At 65.1% G+C, this 15,018-nt stretch overlaps 5 protein-coding genes across 5 annotated transcripts in view; 3 read left to right on the top strand and 2 right to left on the bottom strand.

Moving 5' to 3' along the window:
- Positions 1-902, bottom strand: part of PFL1_01603 (uncharacterized protein) — a gene marked incomplete at both ends in the record, with an annotated part of 1,548 nt that extends 646 nt beyond the window's left edge. The window contains 2 exons of the mRNA XM_007879113.1: positions 122-339; positions 431-902. Coding sequence (XP_007877304.1) covers positions 122-339; positions 431-902 — 690 coding nt within the window. The remainder of the gene's footprint in view (positions 1-121; positions 340-430) is intronic.
- A 1,311-nt stretch (positions 903-2,213) lies between these two features.
- On the top strand, positions 2,214-4,883 carry PFL1_01602 (uncharacterized protein; the record flags this gene model as incomplete). The annotated part of the gene is made up of 2 exons (XM_007879112.1): positions 2,214-2,298; positions 3,112-4,883. 2 exons carry the CDS (start codon positions 2,214-2,216, stop codon positions 4,881-4,883), a joined length of 1,857 nt encoding a protein of 618 aa, XP_007877303.1.
- A 1,949-nt stretch (positions 4,884-6,832) lies between these two features.
- PFL1_01601 (uncharacterized protein) lies at positions 6,833-8,488 on the top strand (the record flags this gene model as incomplete). Its single annotated transcript, XM_007879111.1, has 1 exon — positions 6,833-8,488. One exon carries the CDS (start codon positions 6,833-6,835, stop codon positions 8,486-8,488), a length of 1,656 nt encoding a protein of 551 aa, XP_007877302.1.
- A 535-nt stretch (positions 8,489-9,023) lies between these two features.
- On the bottom strand, positions 9,024-10,031 carry PFL1_01600 (uncharacterized protein; the record flags this gene model as incomplete). The annotated part of the gene is made up of 3 exons (XM_007879110.1): positions 9,024-9,635; positions 9,793-9,878; positions 9,974-10,031. The coding sequence occupies 3 exons, from the start codon at positions 10,029-10,031 to the stop codon at positions 9,024-9,026; spliced, it is 756 nt and encodes a 251-aa protein (XP_007877301.1).
- Positions 10,032-11,667: 1,636 nt separating this feature from the next.
- Positions 11,668-14,652, top strand: PFL1_01599 (uncharacterized protein; the record flags this gene model as incomplete). The annotated part of the gene is made up of 1 exon (XM_007879109.1): positions 11,668-14,652. The coding sequence occupies one exon, from the start codon at positions 11,668-11,670 to the stop codon at positions 14,650-14,652; it is 2,985 nt and encodes a 994-aa protein (XP_007877300.1).
- Positions 14,653-15,018: the final 366 nt, after the last annotated feature.

Below are 15,018 nucleotides of genomic sequence, written 5' to 3'. Positions count from 1 at the left end.
CGATCGGCGTAGCTCGACGTGGCGCCGCTTGCGGGGCGCTTGGAGCCCCAGCCCGAGTCCGCGGCGCCGCTGTTGGCACCCGTCGCGGCTCGCTGCTCGTCTTCGCCGCCCTCGCCGCCACGCAGCCGCTTCCCTTGCTGGCCTTGCGTTCGGCTTCCCGGGCTTCCTTGGCACCCCTGGTCTCGGCGTTGGTCATTGTATCGACCGTGTCCCGGATGCTGGCCAGCGCATCCTGCTCTGCCTGGGTATAGGACGACTTGGAGGCAAAGTTCCACTTGTGCCGCGTCTGCGTAGACGAAGGCGCGGCAGCGGAGCGGACCTTTCCCAGGTAGAAGTCGTCTATGGGCGCAGGAAGCAGACCTCGGGGCAAGATGCGATCAGGCAAGCCGTCCGTCCGTCGCTCGCGAACGCGCACAACGCTCCTACTCACCGCTCAGTCTGCCCGAGTTCCAGCGGTCGACAAACTTGTCAAAGTAGCGGCGAGCCTCCTTGCTCGAAATCTCGTCGAGGTAGCGGCCCTTTGACTCGGAGAGCCAAACCTTGAACTCGGCGGCCTTTTGAAAGTAGTCGTCGTTTGTCAGCGGTGCCACGCCGAGCTCGTCGAGGTGCGGGTCGACGCGAGGCGGAGGTGCTGGACCCGGCTGGTCGTCGTCGTGGCGGTGGTCGTGGTCGTTGCCATGATCGTCGTCTTCGGCGGCGACCTCGCCCGCATCTGCACGAGATCGCCGCCGATGGCTCGAGGAGGCAGCCTTGTCGCGGTCGTCGCGGCGCCGGTCTGATCGGTCCCTCGAGCGCTCACGATCCCTATGACGGCTTCGTTGCTCGTCTCGTGTGGCTGTGGTGTCGTGGCGGCGATGGCGACGATCCCGATCGCGATCCTCTGAGCGAGAGTGCTCGCCCATGACGGAAGGGAGCTAGCGTGCGGCCGATGGAATAATGAAGGCGGAAGGGCCGGAGTCGATGATCGAGGATAGAGAGAGAGCCGCAAGCAAAGGCGGACAAGGGCCCGTCGGGTCGCGGCCGCGCGGGGGCGCCTGAAGCAACCAAGCCGCCTTCTCGCCGCCCCAAGCAAGACGAGAATTGGGTGTGGAGGCCCTGACCCTGACCCTGGCCCTGGCTCTGGCTCGGCTCGGCCCGCAACCTAGCCAGCGCATCCTAGCTGTTGGCCGCCGTGCATTGGTGCCTTGCCGCTACGCCCAAGCCTCCTCAACCTCGCTGTCTGTACCGGCCTACTGTACCGGCCTGGACCGCAGCTTGGCCACGGCTCGAGGCTGATGAACGCATGTGCAGGCAGGCTGTCGAGCGCCATTCTCGAGGGGTGGCGAGGATTGGCCCAGAGCCTAGCTGTGCCCGAGCCCCGAAGGCGGGCGGCCGGGCGCGCGGTCCAAGCCCCCCCTCGCCATCTCTGCTGCAGCAGACAGGCAAGGTCGCCCGACAGGCCAGCAGGGGCCCGCAGAGGCACATCAAAGGAGAGACTGAGAGAGGCTCTGAGAGAGAGAGCTACGCACCTACGCACGCACTCGTACACACGCACGATCCGCGCAGAGGCCTCGCTCGTACTGTATTGCTCGCTGGCCAGACCGTTTCAACAGCAGCAGCGTCGTCGCCGCCTTGGTACCTCGAGGCAGGCGTATTTTGGCTGGTCGCCTTTCAGCTAGGACCCTGGCGCAGCAAAAGCCTAACCGCCATCCATCTCGCCGCCGCCGCCGCCCCGCCGCCGCACTCGCCGCGGCCTCTCACCTCTCTCTCCAACACCAGGGCCCTTTGCTTCAGCAGCGCCATAGACCCCTTCCTCTCCATCGTCGCATCAATCCCGCGCCCGGTATTCTGCCTGCGGGCATCGACCATCGCCCCACCCTTCGTCTGCATCGCTCTGATCCCCTCCCTCCTCCGCCCGCATTCCTCCGCACTTGCCGCTTCTCGACGCCCGACCTTGGACGCACTCGCCCCTCGACCTGCCGCCGACGACGTCGTCCACCTTCAACCCCCTCAACTTCCGAGCGTCGTTCTCACCACGACCTCTAGAGCTGCCTGCAAGGTGCGAGGCCAGTCACTCTGGCCAACCGCCTTCCTCGCAGCCTCCCCGTCGCCCGAATCCTTGGGAAAGCCAAGGTGACGAGGGCAACGGATCGACCACCGACACCTCCGCCTCTCCCTCCCTTTTCCCCTCGACCTCACCCTCTCGCCGCAGACCGACGTCGTCGTATGGCACCATGGGGAGGGCACAGCGGAACGGCACCGCTGCTGTAGCTGCCGGCACCAGGCGAAGCGCCCGAACCAAGGTCAATGCTGTCAAGAGTGAGTAGCGCGGATCCCGTGTGGCTTCTGCCGTCGGCCCTCCAGCCATTCGTCGCCAAGGTCCCGGTCGACTCGATGCCCAAAGCGACGATGCTGTCGCTCCGTTGCCGTGGCTCTATCGCCACGCACCCTCTTTCTCTTTCTCTCTCTGTCCTCTCCGCCACTGCTGGTGCTGGCGCTGCTGCAAAGAGACGGCCTCGACGAGGGCAAGCCCTGCGATGACCCGGAGCAGCCACCGGCCTTGCGGTCAGCGACAACGCTCGCCTGCATGGCAGCGGCGGCGGCCGTGGCAGCAGCCAGGCGACAACCAGCCAGCTGGCCAACTGGCCGGCTGGCTCGCCCAATTCGCTCGCCCAATCGCACGCCTGCCGTCCCCCTCTGGGCCAGCGGGCAGGCGAGGCGAGCGGCAGAGGGGTGGAAAAAAAATCGCAAATCCAAAAATCGGGCCCGCGAGCTGTGTGGGGGCCATCGGGAAGAGGGGCCAGAGGGGGGCGCGAAATTCGCCGTCCAGCAACCAGCAGCCAAAAGCGAAAGTGCAGCAACGTGGAGGGGGCGGCGGTGCCCATCGTCGAGGCCAAAAGTTTGGTTTCTTGTCGCAGGGCCCTGGTGGCCGCTGGCGCTTCTTCGTCATCGGTGCTGCCCCCCGGGTCGACCCGGCACGGCGGTATCGTCTGGCCGGATGTCGCTCCCTTGGCCCGATCCGTCGCTGCGTCGCGCTGTGGCTCTCGATCTGCAGGCAGAGAGCGACAAGGCTGACCCGTGCTCCTTCCGCTTCGACCCCTGCTGCTGCTGTTGCTGCTGCTTTCGCCACAGACGAGCGCGTGACGAGGAGTAGCCGTGCCCGCCTCACAAATGGCCTCGATGACCCGGCGCAGGTGGAAAAGGAGCTCAACGAGCAGCTCAAGCTTATGAGCCTCTACGCCGCCAACACCACCGGGGACGGCAACTGCCTCTTTCGTGCCCTCTCGGACCAGCTCTACGGCTTCCCCACCCAGCATGCTCGGCTGCGGCAGGAGACCTGCGACCACCTGGCCGCCCACGCCGACCGCTTTGCCGGCTTTGTCGACGACCAGCCCTTCGATGCCTACGTCCGGCTGATGCGGGAGAATGGCACGTACGGTGGCCACCTCGAGCTCCACGCCTTTGCGCAGATGATGCAGAAGCAGATCAAGATTGTCCAGCCCGGCCTTGTCTACGTCGTCTCGGCCGACGACGACTCGCCCGAGGCCGTCAGGTCCCGCGAGGATCGGGAGCAGGAACGCCTCAGGATGCAGAACAGCATCGCTCCCGGCTCCGAGGGGCCACCTCCCTCGAGTCGAGAGCAGCGGCGCGCCAAGAGGACAGAGTCGCGCGCTCGCAAAAAGGAGTCGGCGCAGAAGCTGGCCGGCCAGGATGACACCGCAGTGTCGGCGGACGCGTCCGAATCGACCGTCGAGGCCAACGACGTCGCATCGACCTCCAAGGCCGGTGCGGTCGAGGCGCAGCCGTCCGATGCGCTGGTGGAAGCCTATGGGCCCCTCTACATCGCCTATCACAACTGGGAGCATTACAGCTCGATCCGCAACATCGATGGCCCGCACACGGGCCTACCCCGCATCAAGGAGAGAAGCGTTGCGGCCGCCCAAGACGACGCTTCTTCCGCTTCGAGGGCCAGCAAGGCAGGGACAGGGACCATAGGGGAAGCTGAGGAGGACGGGGACGGCGGCGAGCCAACGAGCACCGAGAAGATGGTCCTGGAGAGCACGCGCGGCCAGTACAGCCTCGCAGAGGTCCGCAGCCTGCTCAAGGAGCACAATCAGGACTGGGCGCAAGTCGTCGAGGTGCTGGTGGAGCGCGAGATTGCGCAGGACGAGGCGGCCGTCGGCTCTGAGCTGCAGGCGCTGCCGGCGTCCGTGTCCGGCCAGAGCGAGGCGGCAGCGGGCACGCTCGCCCCGCCGACCTCGCTGCCGGATCACATGCGGCAATGGCGGGCCACGTCGCCCTCATCGGTGGACACGTCGGCGACGCACAGCAGCGGCGAAGGCGACTCACCCTCGACGCACGCCACGACCGAGGAGGGCATCGATCTGGGCCCTGGATCGCCCAGCGTATCCCAGTCATCGCGCGCCAACACGCCGGGCGCCGACAGACTGTCAACCAAGAGGGCGGCTTCGGCCGACCTGTCGGCCATTCGGAATCTGCGAGGGCCCAAGAGGCGGTCGCAGAGCCGATCTTCGGACGAGAGCGGGTCCGTCTGCGCCTTGTCGCCCACCGTCGAAGGTCCGTCGACGCCGGCGGCCGAAGAGAGCGTCGAAGGCGCTGCTCAGGCCGAAGACGACGACGACGACGACGAAGCCGAGGACAAGGCTGTCTACGAGATCATCAAGCGCGGGCGAGGTCGGCCCCGAAAGGACGGCCTGCCGAACAAGTCGAGCGTCGTCATCAAGAGAAAGGTGCCGACGCCGCGGGAGAAGCGGGATGCCGCCGTCCTGCGCAAGCGCGAGCGTCAGCTCGAAAAGATTGCCAAGGCCAAGGAGCCGTCGCCGGACGTGACGCAGGCCAAGGCTCCGGCCGAAGTGCGCGGCTTCCGCGAGCTCAAGATCTGAGCCCGCGACGTCGGTAACGGAGCCTGGCCGACGTCCATCCCAAGCTCCCTCGCCCATTTGGTCGTGCACTTCCGCTCGCCATAAGCTCTGCCCCTCCTTTGGTCTGGTGTCGCAGCCGTCAGGGCGGCCGCGCGACCGCGATACCCGGGTCTGATTGCCTCTTGGCCCTCACCCACACATACGCACGGCACGCGGCTCGCTTTCGCTCCAACGATCGTCACCTGCGGTCCGAGAGCCTCGGTCACTTCTCACGGACAGTTCTCCTTGGTCACGTTCCCAGCGCCACGACCCTCTCGCACCGATAGCACGAGCATCCGCCATCTCGCGTCGCCGTCAGCAGCAAGCATCCGCCCTCCATCCCATCCTCACATCCTCTGCAGCCGTCCAGACGTCGTCCATCACCGCCGAACCACAACGCATCCACACCAGCATCCACGCGCACGGGCTCTCCATCCAGCATATCACGATTAGCATCCTCACATTCTTCCATGGCTACACTCGCATCCTCTCCAGCATGTCTCCTCCGACCTCAACCTCATCGCATTTCCCCCCCGCACCGCCTCGCTCCTCTTCTCGTCCACCCCCTCGCACGAGCTCCTCTAGAGCGTTGTCCTTCGCCAGCCTGCTAGATCTTCTACCCCGTCCTTTCTGCTCGCCCCCTCGTTGCGGCGCGGCGATCCTGCACGGGGCCGTGCAGACCAGACCGCCTTTGCAATTGAATGTACCATACGCATGCGCCGGTGCGAGATCCTCGACTGCAGTGCTCGCGATCGCAGCAGCAGCTGTCTGGTCGCGCCGCCGTCCGCTTCTGACGCCATCCTGGAGGTGGGAGCTGGTTGCGCCTGGAACAGAGATTTGGCAGGCCAGGCTGGGGACAGACCTTGGCGAGCCCCCCGAAAAAAGAAAACGCCGAGGGGCCAGGCTTTGCTCACGCGAGCCCCTGCCCTGATTGCCGGCGGTGAGAGCAAGCCAAAAGGTTGCCTCAGCTCTCCGGAAAGGGCCTGCCCCTGGCTGGCTGGCTGGCTGCCTCGTTTGAAGACGGAACACCGTCGTCGGCAGCCTGCCCGACACCGACGCCGGACCTTTGGCGGCTCGCAGAAGGCAGAGAGCTGTGAAGACCAGGCAGGCAGCATGACGGTGTGATGCTGGCTGCTGCTGCTGCTCGGCGGTCGTGGGTTTGGCTGCGACCGAGGAAGGCAGGCAGGCAGGCAGGCATGCATGGTTTCGATGCAGCGGGCAAGCGGCCCTGCCAGGCCCTGCTGGGCGTCGTCGGAGTCGCGCGTTTCTTGGCCTGCCTCGCTCTGCTTCTCTTTCTTTCCCTGGTCGGTTGGGCCGGGTACGGTATCGGTGTTGGTCTCGCTCCTCGGACCCCCCTCCGAAATTTCCACAAGGCCCAGCAGACAGCAGGGTCAGCAGCAGCGGGGCTGAGGTCAGGACTTTGGGCGCGCGGTCGGTTGGTTCGCTTCGAGCCAACCAGCCAGCAACCTAGCCTAACGCTTCAGCCCCATTTCCTGGCTTGGCCCGCCGTCAGCCAGCCAGCCAGCCGGCGGGTGTTGTATTCGCAGCGTCCCCCCGCGCCATGTTACAACGCGCGGAATTCCGGTGCCCTGTTTGGCTGGAATGCGATTGAATCCAGCTTGCTCAGCCGCCTCTGGCCTGACCGGTCTCTTATTTTTGTATTTCCCCTGCTTGGCTGGCGCTCGGGGCTCACCCCCTGCCCGTTGCCACCCCCTCGCCCCCTCGCCCACTTCCCACCTACCTGCACCCTCCGCCTCACCACCACCACCACCACCTCCTCTTCTCCCCTTCCCTCCATCGACCCTACTGCCGTCCCTCGACGTTCGCTCGGTCTCGCCAGTTTCCCCGACGGGCTCGCCCTCACTTTCTCGCACCTCCCCCATAGACGAACCGATCACGACCCAGGAACCGCGAGCATTTACGTCTCAGCCATGCGTTCGGCCGCCTTCTCTGCCCTGATGGGCTTCGCCCTCGCCGGCATCTCGATGGCCTATGGATCCGCCAACCTGCTCGACCACGGGTGCAGGCCGATCGCGCGTAGGACCGATGCCAACCTCGACAAGAGGCAGCTCGCCGCCGCCGGCGAGGGCCAGGATATCACCAGCTCCGGTGGCGCTTCGGCTGCCAAGTACAGCTGCGACCCCAACAAGTGCAAGCTGCCCGACTGCCACTGCGCAGACACCAACCCGCCCGGCGGTCTCGACCCCAAGGACGTGCCCCAGTTCATCGTCTTCACTGCCGACGACGCCGTCCAGAGCTACACGATTGCCGCCGTCGACCAGTTCCTGGCGCAGCGGAAGAACCCCAACGGCTGCACGCCAAAGATGAGCTACTACACCCAGACGATGTACACCAACTACTCGATGGTCACCGAGCTCTACGTCAACGGCAACGACGTCGCCGACCACACCATGACCCACGTCGCCCAGGCGCCCGCCGATGAGATCGACGGCAACCTCATCACGCTCAACGCCCTCGCCGGCATTCCGTACAAGTCCATCATCGGCTACCGTGCCCCCTTCCTTAACTACACTCGCCAGAACCTCGAGCACCTTCACGGCGCGGGCTTCACGTACGACTCGTCGTCGACGTCGTCGGTGCCCGTCACGGACCCCAACACCGACGCCTTCTGGCCCTACACGCTCGACAACGGCATGGCCAACGACTGCCAGTCGGTCGACAACATCTGCAACGGAGAGCCCAAGCTGCCCGGATTCTGGGAGATCCCCATGTACGCCATCTTCGACGAGAAGGGCGCCGCCGGCGCGCACCTGATGGACCCCTGGCTCGACTCGCCCAACCCGGACGACGTGCTCAACTGGATGAAGAACACCTTCAGCGACCATTACAAGGGCAAGCGCCAGCCCTTCGGTCTCTACACGCACCCCATCCACGTCTCGCCCAACTACCCCGGCCAGCCCGACCAGGCCCAGATCAACAAGATGATCAAGATGATCAACTCGTTCCTCGACTGGGCCACCACGAGCGCCGACATGCAGAACGTGTGGATCATCAGCAACAAGCAGCTGCTGGCGTGGATGAAGAACCCGGTGCCGGCGAGCCAGCTCAACACGATTGACGAGTTCAAGTGCCAGACGCCCGATGTCAAGGACCACATCTGCAACGGCTTTGCCAAGAACTCGGACCTGATGCAGCACTGCATCAGCAACACGCAGGGAGACCCGCTCAACAACTCGCCGTTCTACACGTGCTACGGCTGCCCGGAGACGACGCCGTCGCCGCAGAACCCCAACCCGCCGCAGAAGAACAACGATAACTCGGTGCGGACGCGCATCAACGACAGCTGCGACACGCCCTGGTGGGACCCGGTCGCGGGCAAGTGCCTGTGCTCGGGCAGCGGCTGCGGCTTCAGCGACTCGACGCGCGCCATTGGACCCAACGGCGCCAACCTCACCTCGTCGGGCAGCAACAACCTTGACGGCAAGGCGGCGTCGGCCACGGCCAGCCAGGACCCCTACCGCAACTTCAACGGCGCCGCCGCCACCGTCAAGATGGGCAGCGTCGCCGGCTGGGCCTCGTCGCTGGCCGTCGGCGCCATCGCCGGCGCCGCCATGCTGCTGGCCTAGGCTCGAGGGACGTGTGTCGTCTGACGGCGCCGCGACGCGACGGCGTGGGTCGGACCAAGGTGGAGGACCATCCCGTCCCGTCCCGTCCCGTCCCTTTCCGTCCTGCTGCCCTGCTCTGCTAGAGGGAACCGGTTCCGTACCGACACCGACGACGATACGACCCGAGACGCTCTTGGCTCCATTCCTCTCTCTCTGCTCCCATCTCTCGCTCGCACGCAACGGACAATGTTCCGAACCCTGCATCCGGTGCCGGTCGGTGCGAGTGGATCTCGTGCCGACTGCGCCCCTCCCTGGTCCTTGCATCTGCCTCTTCTGTCTCCTCTTTTCAACCAACAACCCGCAGCATCCGAGCCCCAGCCTCTTCCTTGTCCCGCTCTGTCTTTTTCCTTTGTCTTCTCCTCTCTCTCTCTCTCTAAGTATCGCTCGTGACGGACGCACCCCTGACCATTCCGTCGACCAAGGCAATGAACAATTTGGTCCCATGACTCTGACTTTGAGGGCGGAGAGAGGCGTGTGCGGGGGAAGGACTGAGGTTCTAGTTTACGGGTTTGACGAGGCCCCTGGAGAGGACGTAGTAGACGAGGGTCGAGTCGCTGGCCATGAGGGCAAGGAGGAGGCTCTGGGTTTCGAGGCGGGGTAGCGCTGGGTCGCGCGTGGCCTGCTGGTGGTCGAGGATGTCAAAGATGTTGGAAAAGAGGCGCGGCGAGAGTTGCTGCGACACGTGCACCGGCAGGATGGTCTGGAGCCTATCCCCCGCCGTCGTCGTCGTCGTCGTGGCACCTGGTCCATCGTTGTTGGCGGTGGCGGAGGCGGAGGCGGAAGCAGAGGAAGAAGGAGGGGACGAGTGTTTTCGTCCCCGAATCGCTACCCAACCTCCCGTTTCGGAGGATGGCGATAGCGAGTGGGAGGCGAGGGTGGATCTGTACGATGATAGTGTGGCGTCGATCAGCTCGCTCGGTGAGAGATCGGAGCGGTTGGTGTCGCCTTTGATGCTGGGGACGGCAGCAGGGGAAGGTGGGGATGGAGGTAGGAGCTCGACGGGTTCCAGTTCCGACCAAGCCGCGGCGTGCTTGAGGTCGAGGTAGGTCTGAAAGAGCGGCGCTGACTGAGCGGGGTACCTATCGCACAGGGTCGATACGAAGGGATACTGTTTGCGGTGCAAGGTGAAGGTGTCGAGGCCGGGCGAAGAGCGGGAAGGTAGAACAGCGGTGTAAGAGTCATTTGGTCGATCTGTGCAGCGGGGAGAGTAGCGAGTCTGGGGGAGGCGCCGGGGCGCCGAGGCTGGCTGGGCGACGACGACGTACGGAAGGGTGCGAGGGTATGGATGCGGCGTCGTGCACTGCTGCTGCGTGTGACGACGGGCCGGCTTCTGCGTGGATCATGCTGTCGTCTGTTGCGGCAGCGAGGCGAGGGAGCGAAGAGGGAGGAGCGAAAAAGGCGTCAGCGGCGATGGGCGGTGAGGTGAGATCTGGGGACCATACGTACACTGCTGCCGCTTCGAGAGGCGGTGTTGGTCCGACTGTGGTTGCTGTTCGAGTTGCATGTTGGCCGCCGTGTCGTGTCGAGGGTTTGCGTGTGGATCCGGGAGGGGGGGGGGGGGGGGGCTTGGTGGTGAGGACGAGGAGGAGGACGAGGCGCGAGGGCCACGACGAGAAGCAAACGTGCCGAGTTTCTGCTTGGGTGGAGGACCCTGAACGCCAATCGGAGAAGTTCTCCCGATTCGAGCGCTCAGCACTTGGCAATCGGGCACTCCAAAGCCAGTTCCATGATTCAGCCGCGTTTGCACCGCCTGACCAGCCAGCCAGCCGCCGCCTGCTCCATGTGGGCCCCATCCTCCCTCACAGCCCTCTGCCGCGCCACCACACCGCCTGCTCCGGCATCCTCGAGCTGGGCCGTCGTTATCGACTATCGAACAAAGGACATGCATGCTGTCGACACATGGTCCCCTCGTCGGCCATGGGTCTGCAGCGCCCCGCCACCATGCAAGCGTGGGCCGACAGCGAGGAAGCACCGGCTGCACCAAACCTTAGGGCCTCTCGGTCTGTCTCGGGATGACAACTGGACTGGAATGGGCAGCCAGCAGGTCGGCCAGGGCTAAGGTGGATGCCGGCCAGGGCTAAGGTAGGGATGCCGGCCAAATCTGCCGCGGCTTGCTTGGCGGCGGCAAGTCAGCCACCAGCACCGTACCTCAGGGCCTGACAGGCGACAGCCGCCCCTCGGCACGGCACGCCCTACGGCCATCAATATGCCCGCGAAGCCCCGTCGATGCACTCTGCCCGCCTGCCTATCCTTCCGGCCACCAAGCTGAGGGAGCCCATCCTGCTAGGCCAGGCCTCGACCTTCCTCGCGGCCTCTTGGCGGCCCACCCTCACGCGACCTTGTCCCAAACACGTCGTCATCAACAGGCGCCGCCTCGACGTCTCCTCCTCCTCCTCCTCCTCGTTCCACTCCGGCCGGGCAGCCGGTAAGTGCTGTAAACCCCGAGACCGCCCCTCGCCAAGACAGGGTCCGGTCCTTCTCACCTGCCTGCGCCTCCTCCCTGCTTGCCTGCCTTACTGTAGCTCGAGACCGTTTCTCGCCGCACGATGCCCGACACAACTCCCGGGCTCTTGGTCGCCGCTGTTCTCCTCCGGGATGGGCACCGCATCGTCGGGGCGCATCGCCAACCTGCGGTGGCGCTACATACAGAACGGATCATGCCCGGTACGGGACGGCACGGCACCTGCACATGTACCTTGCCATCATAGCCTCTCCAGGTCCATGCGATCCAGCGGGCGGTGCCCTCAACGTCCACGCGATGGTCAAGGTGCCCCCACGCGGACCGTACCCGCACATCTTGCTGTGCCTTATCTTGAGTGCAAGCTCCCCGGCGCGCTTCGATCTGATCCCCCCTATCGTCCTTTCCATGCACCTGTCGAGCTCGCTGTCAACCGTTCGGCAGCTATGCTGTGCCAAGACGGCCGACTTTCTGCCGACCACACCTACGCCCTTCAACTTCTCGGCCCGGCACGCAGAGCCAGGAGATCGGTACGCTGTACGGCTCCCAACGGGTTCTTCCCTCGGTCTCCAGCCGTCGTCATAAAGGCCATCATCCACATCGACGTCCCCTGATCGTCACATGTCAGCCCTTTTCCGATAGACGACGACGACGACGACGACGACGACGACGCTTCGCCAGCATGCCCCCGACAAAGGCCTACGACAGCCCCGAGCTACCGCACGCCGACCTCGACACACGGCATCTGCTCGAACACGGTGACCAGGCCGGTCTTCCCTCGTACTACTACAATCAGTACGGCCATCAGCCACCGCCACGACGAGGTCTTCGCGATCTCGAAGAGGCCGACGCCAAGGAGTACTCGGGCGACCACCTCGACCGCCTCCGATCCCCTCACCGGCCCTCACTGCCGAAACCGCTTCGGGAGCGGACGCAAACATGGGCGCACAGACCGTTGGTGCCGCCAAGGATCAGGCGGTGGGCTGCGGCCGGTCTTCTGACCGTGACGCTCGGTACAACATTCTTCCTGGTCGGCAAGTTGACTGTGAGCCGGTCAGCGCGTATTGCCGACTCTGCCATCGCAATCGGTGAGGTCGCGCAGCAAGGCCAGTCGAGCCACAAGACCGGACAGCGTCCGCCATCACCTGTCGGCGCGACCAGCTCTCCCGTCCCGGCCAGCTACGAGGAAAGCATCGAGGAGCTGTCGACCTTCATCCCGCCAAAAAGCTCGCCCTACCGTCGCAAGCTACCGCCCATCCGGTCGCAGCTGCCTCTGACCGACTCGGACGAGTGCCTGGAAGCCTGGCTCGCGCGCGGCCACCTCTGCGACAGCCTGCAAGGCATCTACGCCGACGATGCCGTCGCCAATCGGGAGGCAAACGGTCATCGCATGACCGACATCGACGTCGTCTACACCTGGGTCAATGGATCGGATTGGCGCCACGCCAGCGCCAAGCGAGCCTACCGGAAACAGACAGATGCCGCCGCCGCGGCCGCCACCGCCCCCGCTCCCGCTTCCGAACGCGACAAGCGTGACGGTGTCAACAACGACGAGAATCGCTTCCGAGACCACCACGAGCTCAAGTACTCTATGCGCTCGGCTGCAGCGCACCTCCGGACCCTGGGCGACATCCACGTCAGCTCGCCGGACTACGCCCTGGCGGAGGGGGAGGATGAGGCGCGCAGCGACAAGTCCATCACGTCTGACCTATTTCGAGGCGAGGATGGCGTGCTTCGCCCGGGCCAGATCCCCGACTGGCTAGCAAGCTCGTCTACCAACCCCTTTGTCTTGACAGGCTCCTCGGCCGAGCGGACCGATGTTGCTGCCTCGATGAGGGCGGAGACGACGGTCCATTTCCACCACGACTGGACCACGTTCCGACCCAACTGGGCGCTGACGCCCGAAGCCGCGGTGCAGAGCGAGCAGCGGAGGCGCCAGCAGGTGCTATACAAGCGCGAGTCGCTGCCGACGTTCAACTCGATGGCCATCGAGGCGATGCTCGGTGGCGAGCCCAATCTCTCGGAGCACTTCATCTACTCGAACGACGACTTTTTCTTCTTTGACGACGTCACCACCGGCGACTTTTACACGCCCCTCTATGGCGCCGTCTTCCGCATCGACCCGCACATCAAGGTTGCTGGCAAGTCGGACCCGAGCTTCTCGCAGGGCGAGTGGTCGTCGCTCGAGCACACCAACTGGATCCTGGACCAGCGGTTCGGGAAGCGCCAGCGGCCGTACATCGTCCACCTGCACCGCAGCTTCTCGCTACCGTTGCTCATCGAGTCCAGGCTCATGTTTGCCAAGGAGATCCACGAGAGTGCGCGCATGCGCTTCAGGGACAGCGGCCAGAATATCGTCACGCAGTACCTGGCGTACCACACGACCATAGAGCGGCATCGCGAAGCGTTGCTGTGGAGCTTCTTCGTGCTGCGCCTCGACGCAGACGGAGACGGCATCGTCTCGGAGGCAGAGTGGCGCCAGGCTATGGCCGAGATGGGCCGCACTGACGCCGATGTACCGACCGACGCGAGGCAGGGCGGCCCATCGCAACGTCGCTCGGACGGCGCCGTCAAGGTGTACATGCCACCGCGGACCACGCTGGAGGTCGGGCGCGCCAACTCGAATCTCTTGGAGGCCGGCTGGCCTGTCCCGCTCAAGACGCAGTACATTTTCACCTCGCACGATGGATACCCCCTCGCCCACATCAGCGACGGCATTGTCCCGAGCCGGCGGCGGTCTGTCGCACACGACGACGACAGTGCTGCCGACGGGGCGAAACCGTCGACGCCGCAGCGGCGAGGATTGTCGTCCCAGTGGCCCGATTTCACGCCGACTTCGATCGCAGCGGGCAAGGCGCGGCACACGCCCGCCTGCGTGCTAAACCTCGATCGGTGCTTCGTCTCCCTGGCCAAGGCTCAGCAGGGCGACGCGACGTGGGTCGACGTTTTCAAAGCGTTTACCTTCGACCGGGTCCAGTGCGGCGACTGCCTCATCTACCAGCTGATGCGCGCCAGCGGTCGCCGAGGCATCGATGCCTTTCTCCCGCCGCGAGATCGCAAGGTCCACTACCGCCGGCAAGAGGCGTGGAGACACGATGAACCACGCGGCGTAGCGCACCTCCCGCTCTCGCCTTTCTGGGACGAGGCGGCGTCGTCGACCGCTTCGGCGGCTGGCGAGTCGTTTGAGGCGTCGTGCTTTACGCCGGCGTGCGTGTTGGAGTCGTCGCGGTGGGCACCCGGCTCGTCGGCGCGCACGTTTGCGCTGCACCTGGTCCAGCGCTACTCTTACGTGATTGGCGAGTCGCCGATCCGCTTCGAGATGCTGCGCAAGGACGACCAGGCCAGCGGCGTCTTTGCCGACCTGGAACGGCAGAGCCGCCGTGCCCGCGCCGAAGAGCGCTTCACACCCACCGCCAGCGCCGTTTCGGCTGGCACTGGCACCTCGGAAGGCGACGGCGGCGGCGGCGACGGTGGCGGTGACGTGGTGAGGGGTGGGCGATGGTTGCTGCCGCTGGTCGAGTCGCAGGAAAAGGTGGATCTGGGTCGCGATGCGCTCGTGTGCTTCAACGATGATCTCGAGGATGCGAGCATGGCCCGCGTCGATCGCAGGATGAAGGACTTCTTCCATGCCATGTGGCCCGCGCGCGAGAGGTGGGAGAGGTACTAAGACTTGGCCTCAACTGAGTAGGGCCTGGTGTTGCCGCCCTGTGCCGTGCTGTGCCAGGCCGTAACTTACCATGGAATACCGCGACGTACTGTATCTACTAGCCTGCTCATTTGGATCGCCGCAGTCACAATAAGCTCTATCTGCCGCATCTTCTCAGCCTAAGGAGACGGTCCAAGCCACGCTTAGCCGCCCACCTACACTAGCCCTGTATGACCGGGAGACTGCTCCCGAATGGCCACGAAGCCGACGGCGTGTGGGTAAGGTATGCTGCGCAGCCAAGAGGCTCGGCCTGGCCACGCTGATCTAGGCGATCCCGTACATACATGGCCGGGGCTACGGCACCCTGCTCAATGACGATCACCATGG

This window comes from Pseudozyma flocculosa (assembly GCF_000417875.1).
Source record: "Pseudozyma flocculosa PF-1 unplaced genomic scaffold scaffold00004, whole genome shotgun sequence".
NCBI classification, from domain to species: Eukaryota; Fungi; Basidiomycota; class Ustilaginomycetes; order Ustilaginales; family Ustilaginaceae; genus Pseudozyma; species Pseudozyma flocculosa.
The sequence above is the reverse complement of the archived record's forward strand: the minus strand, read 5'-3'. Positions and strand labels throughout refer to the sequence as shown.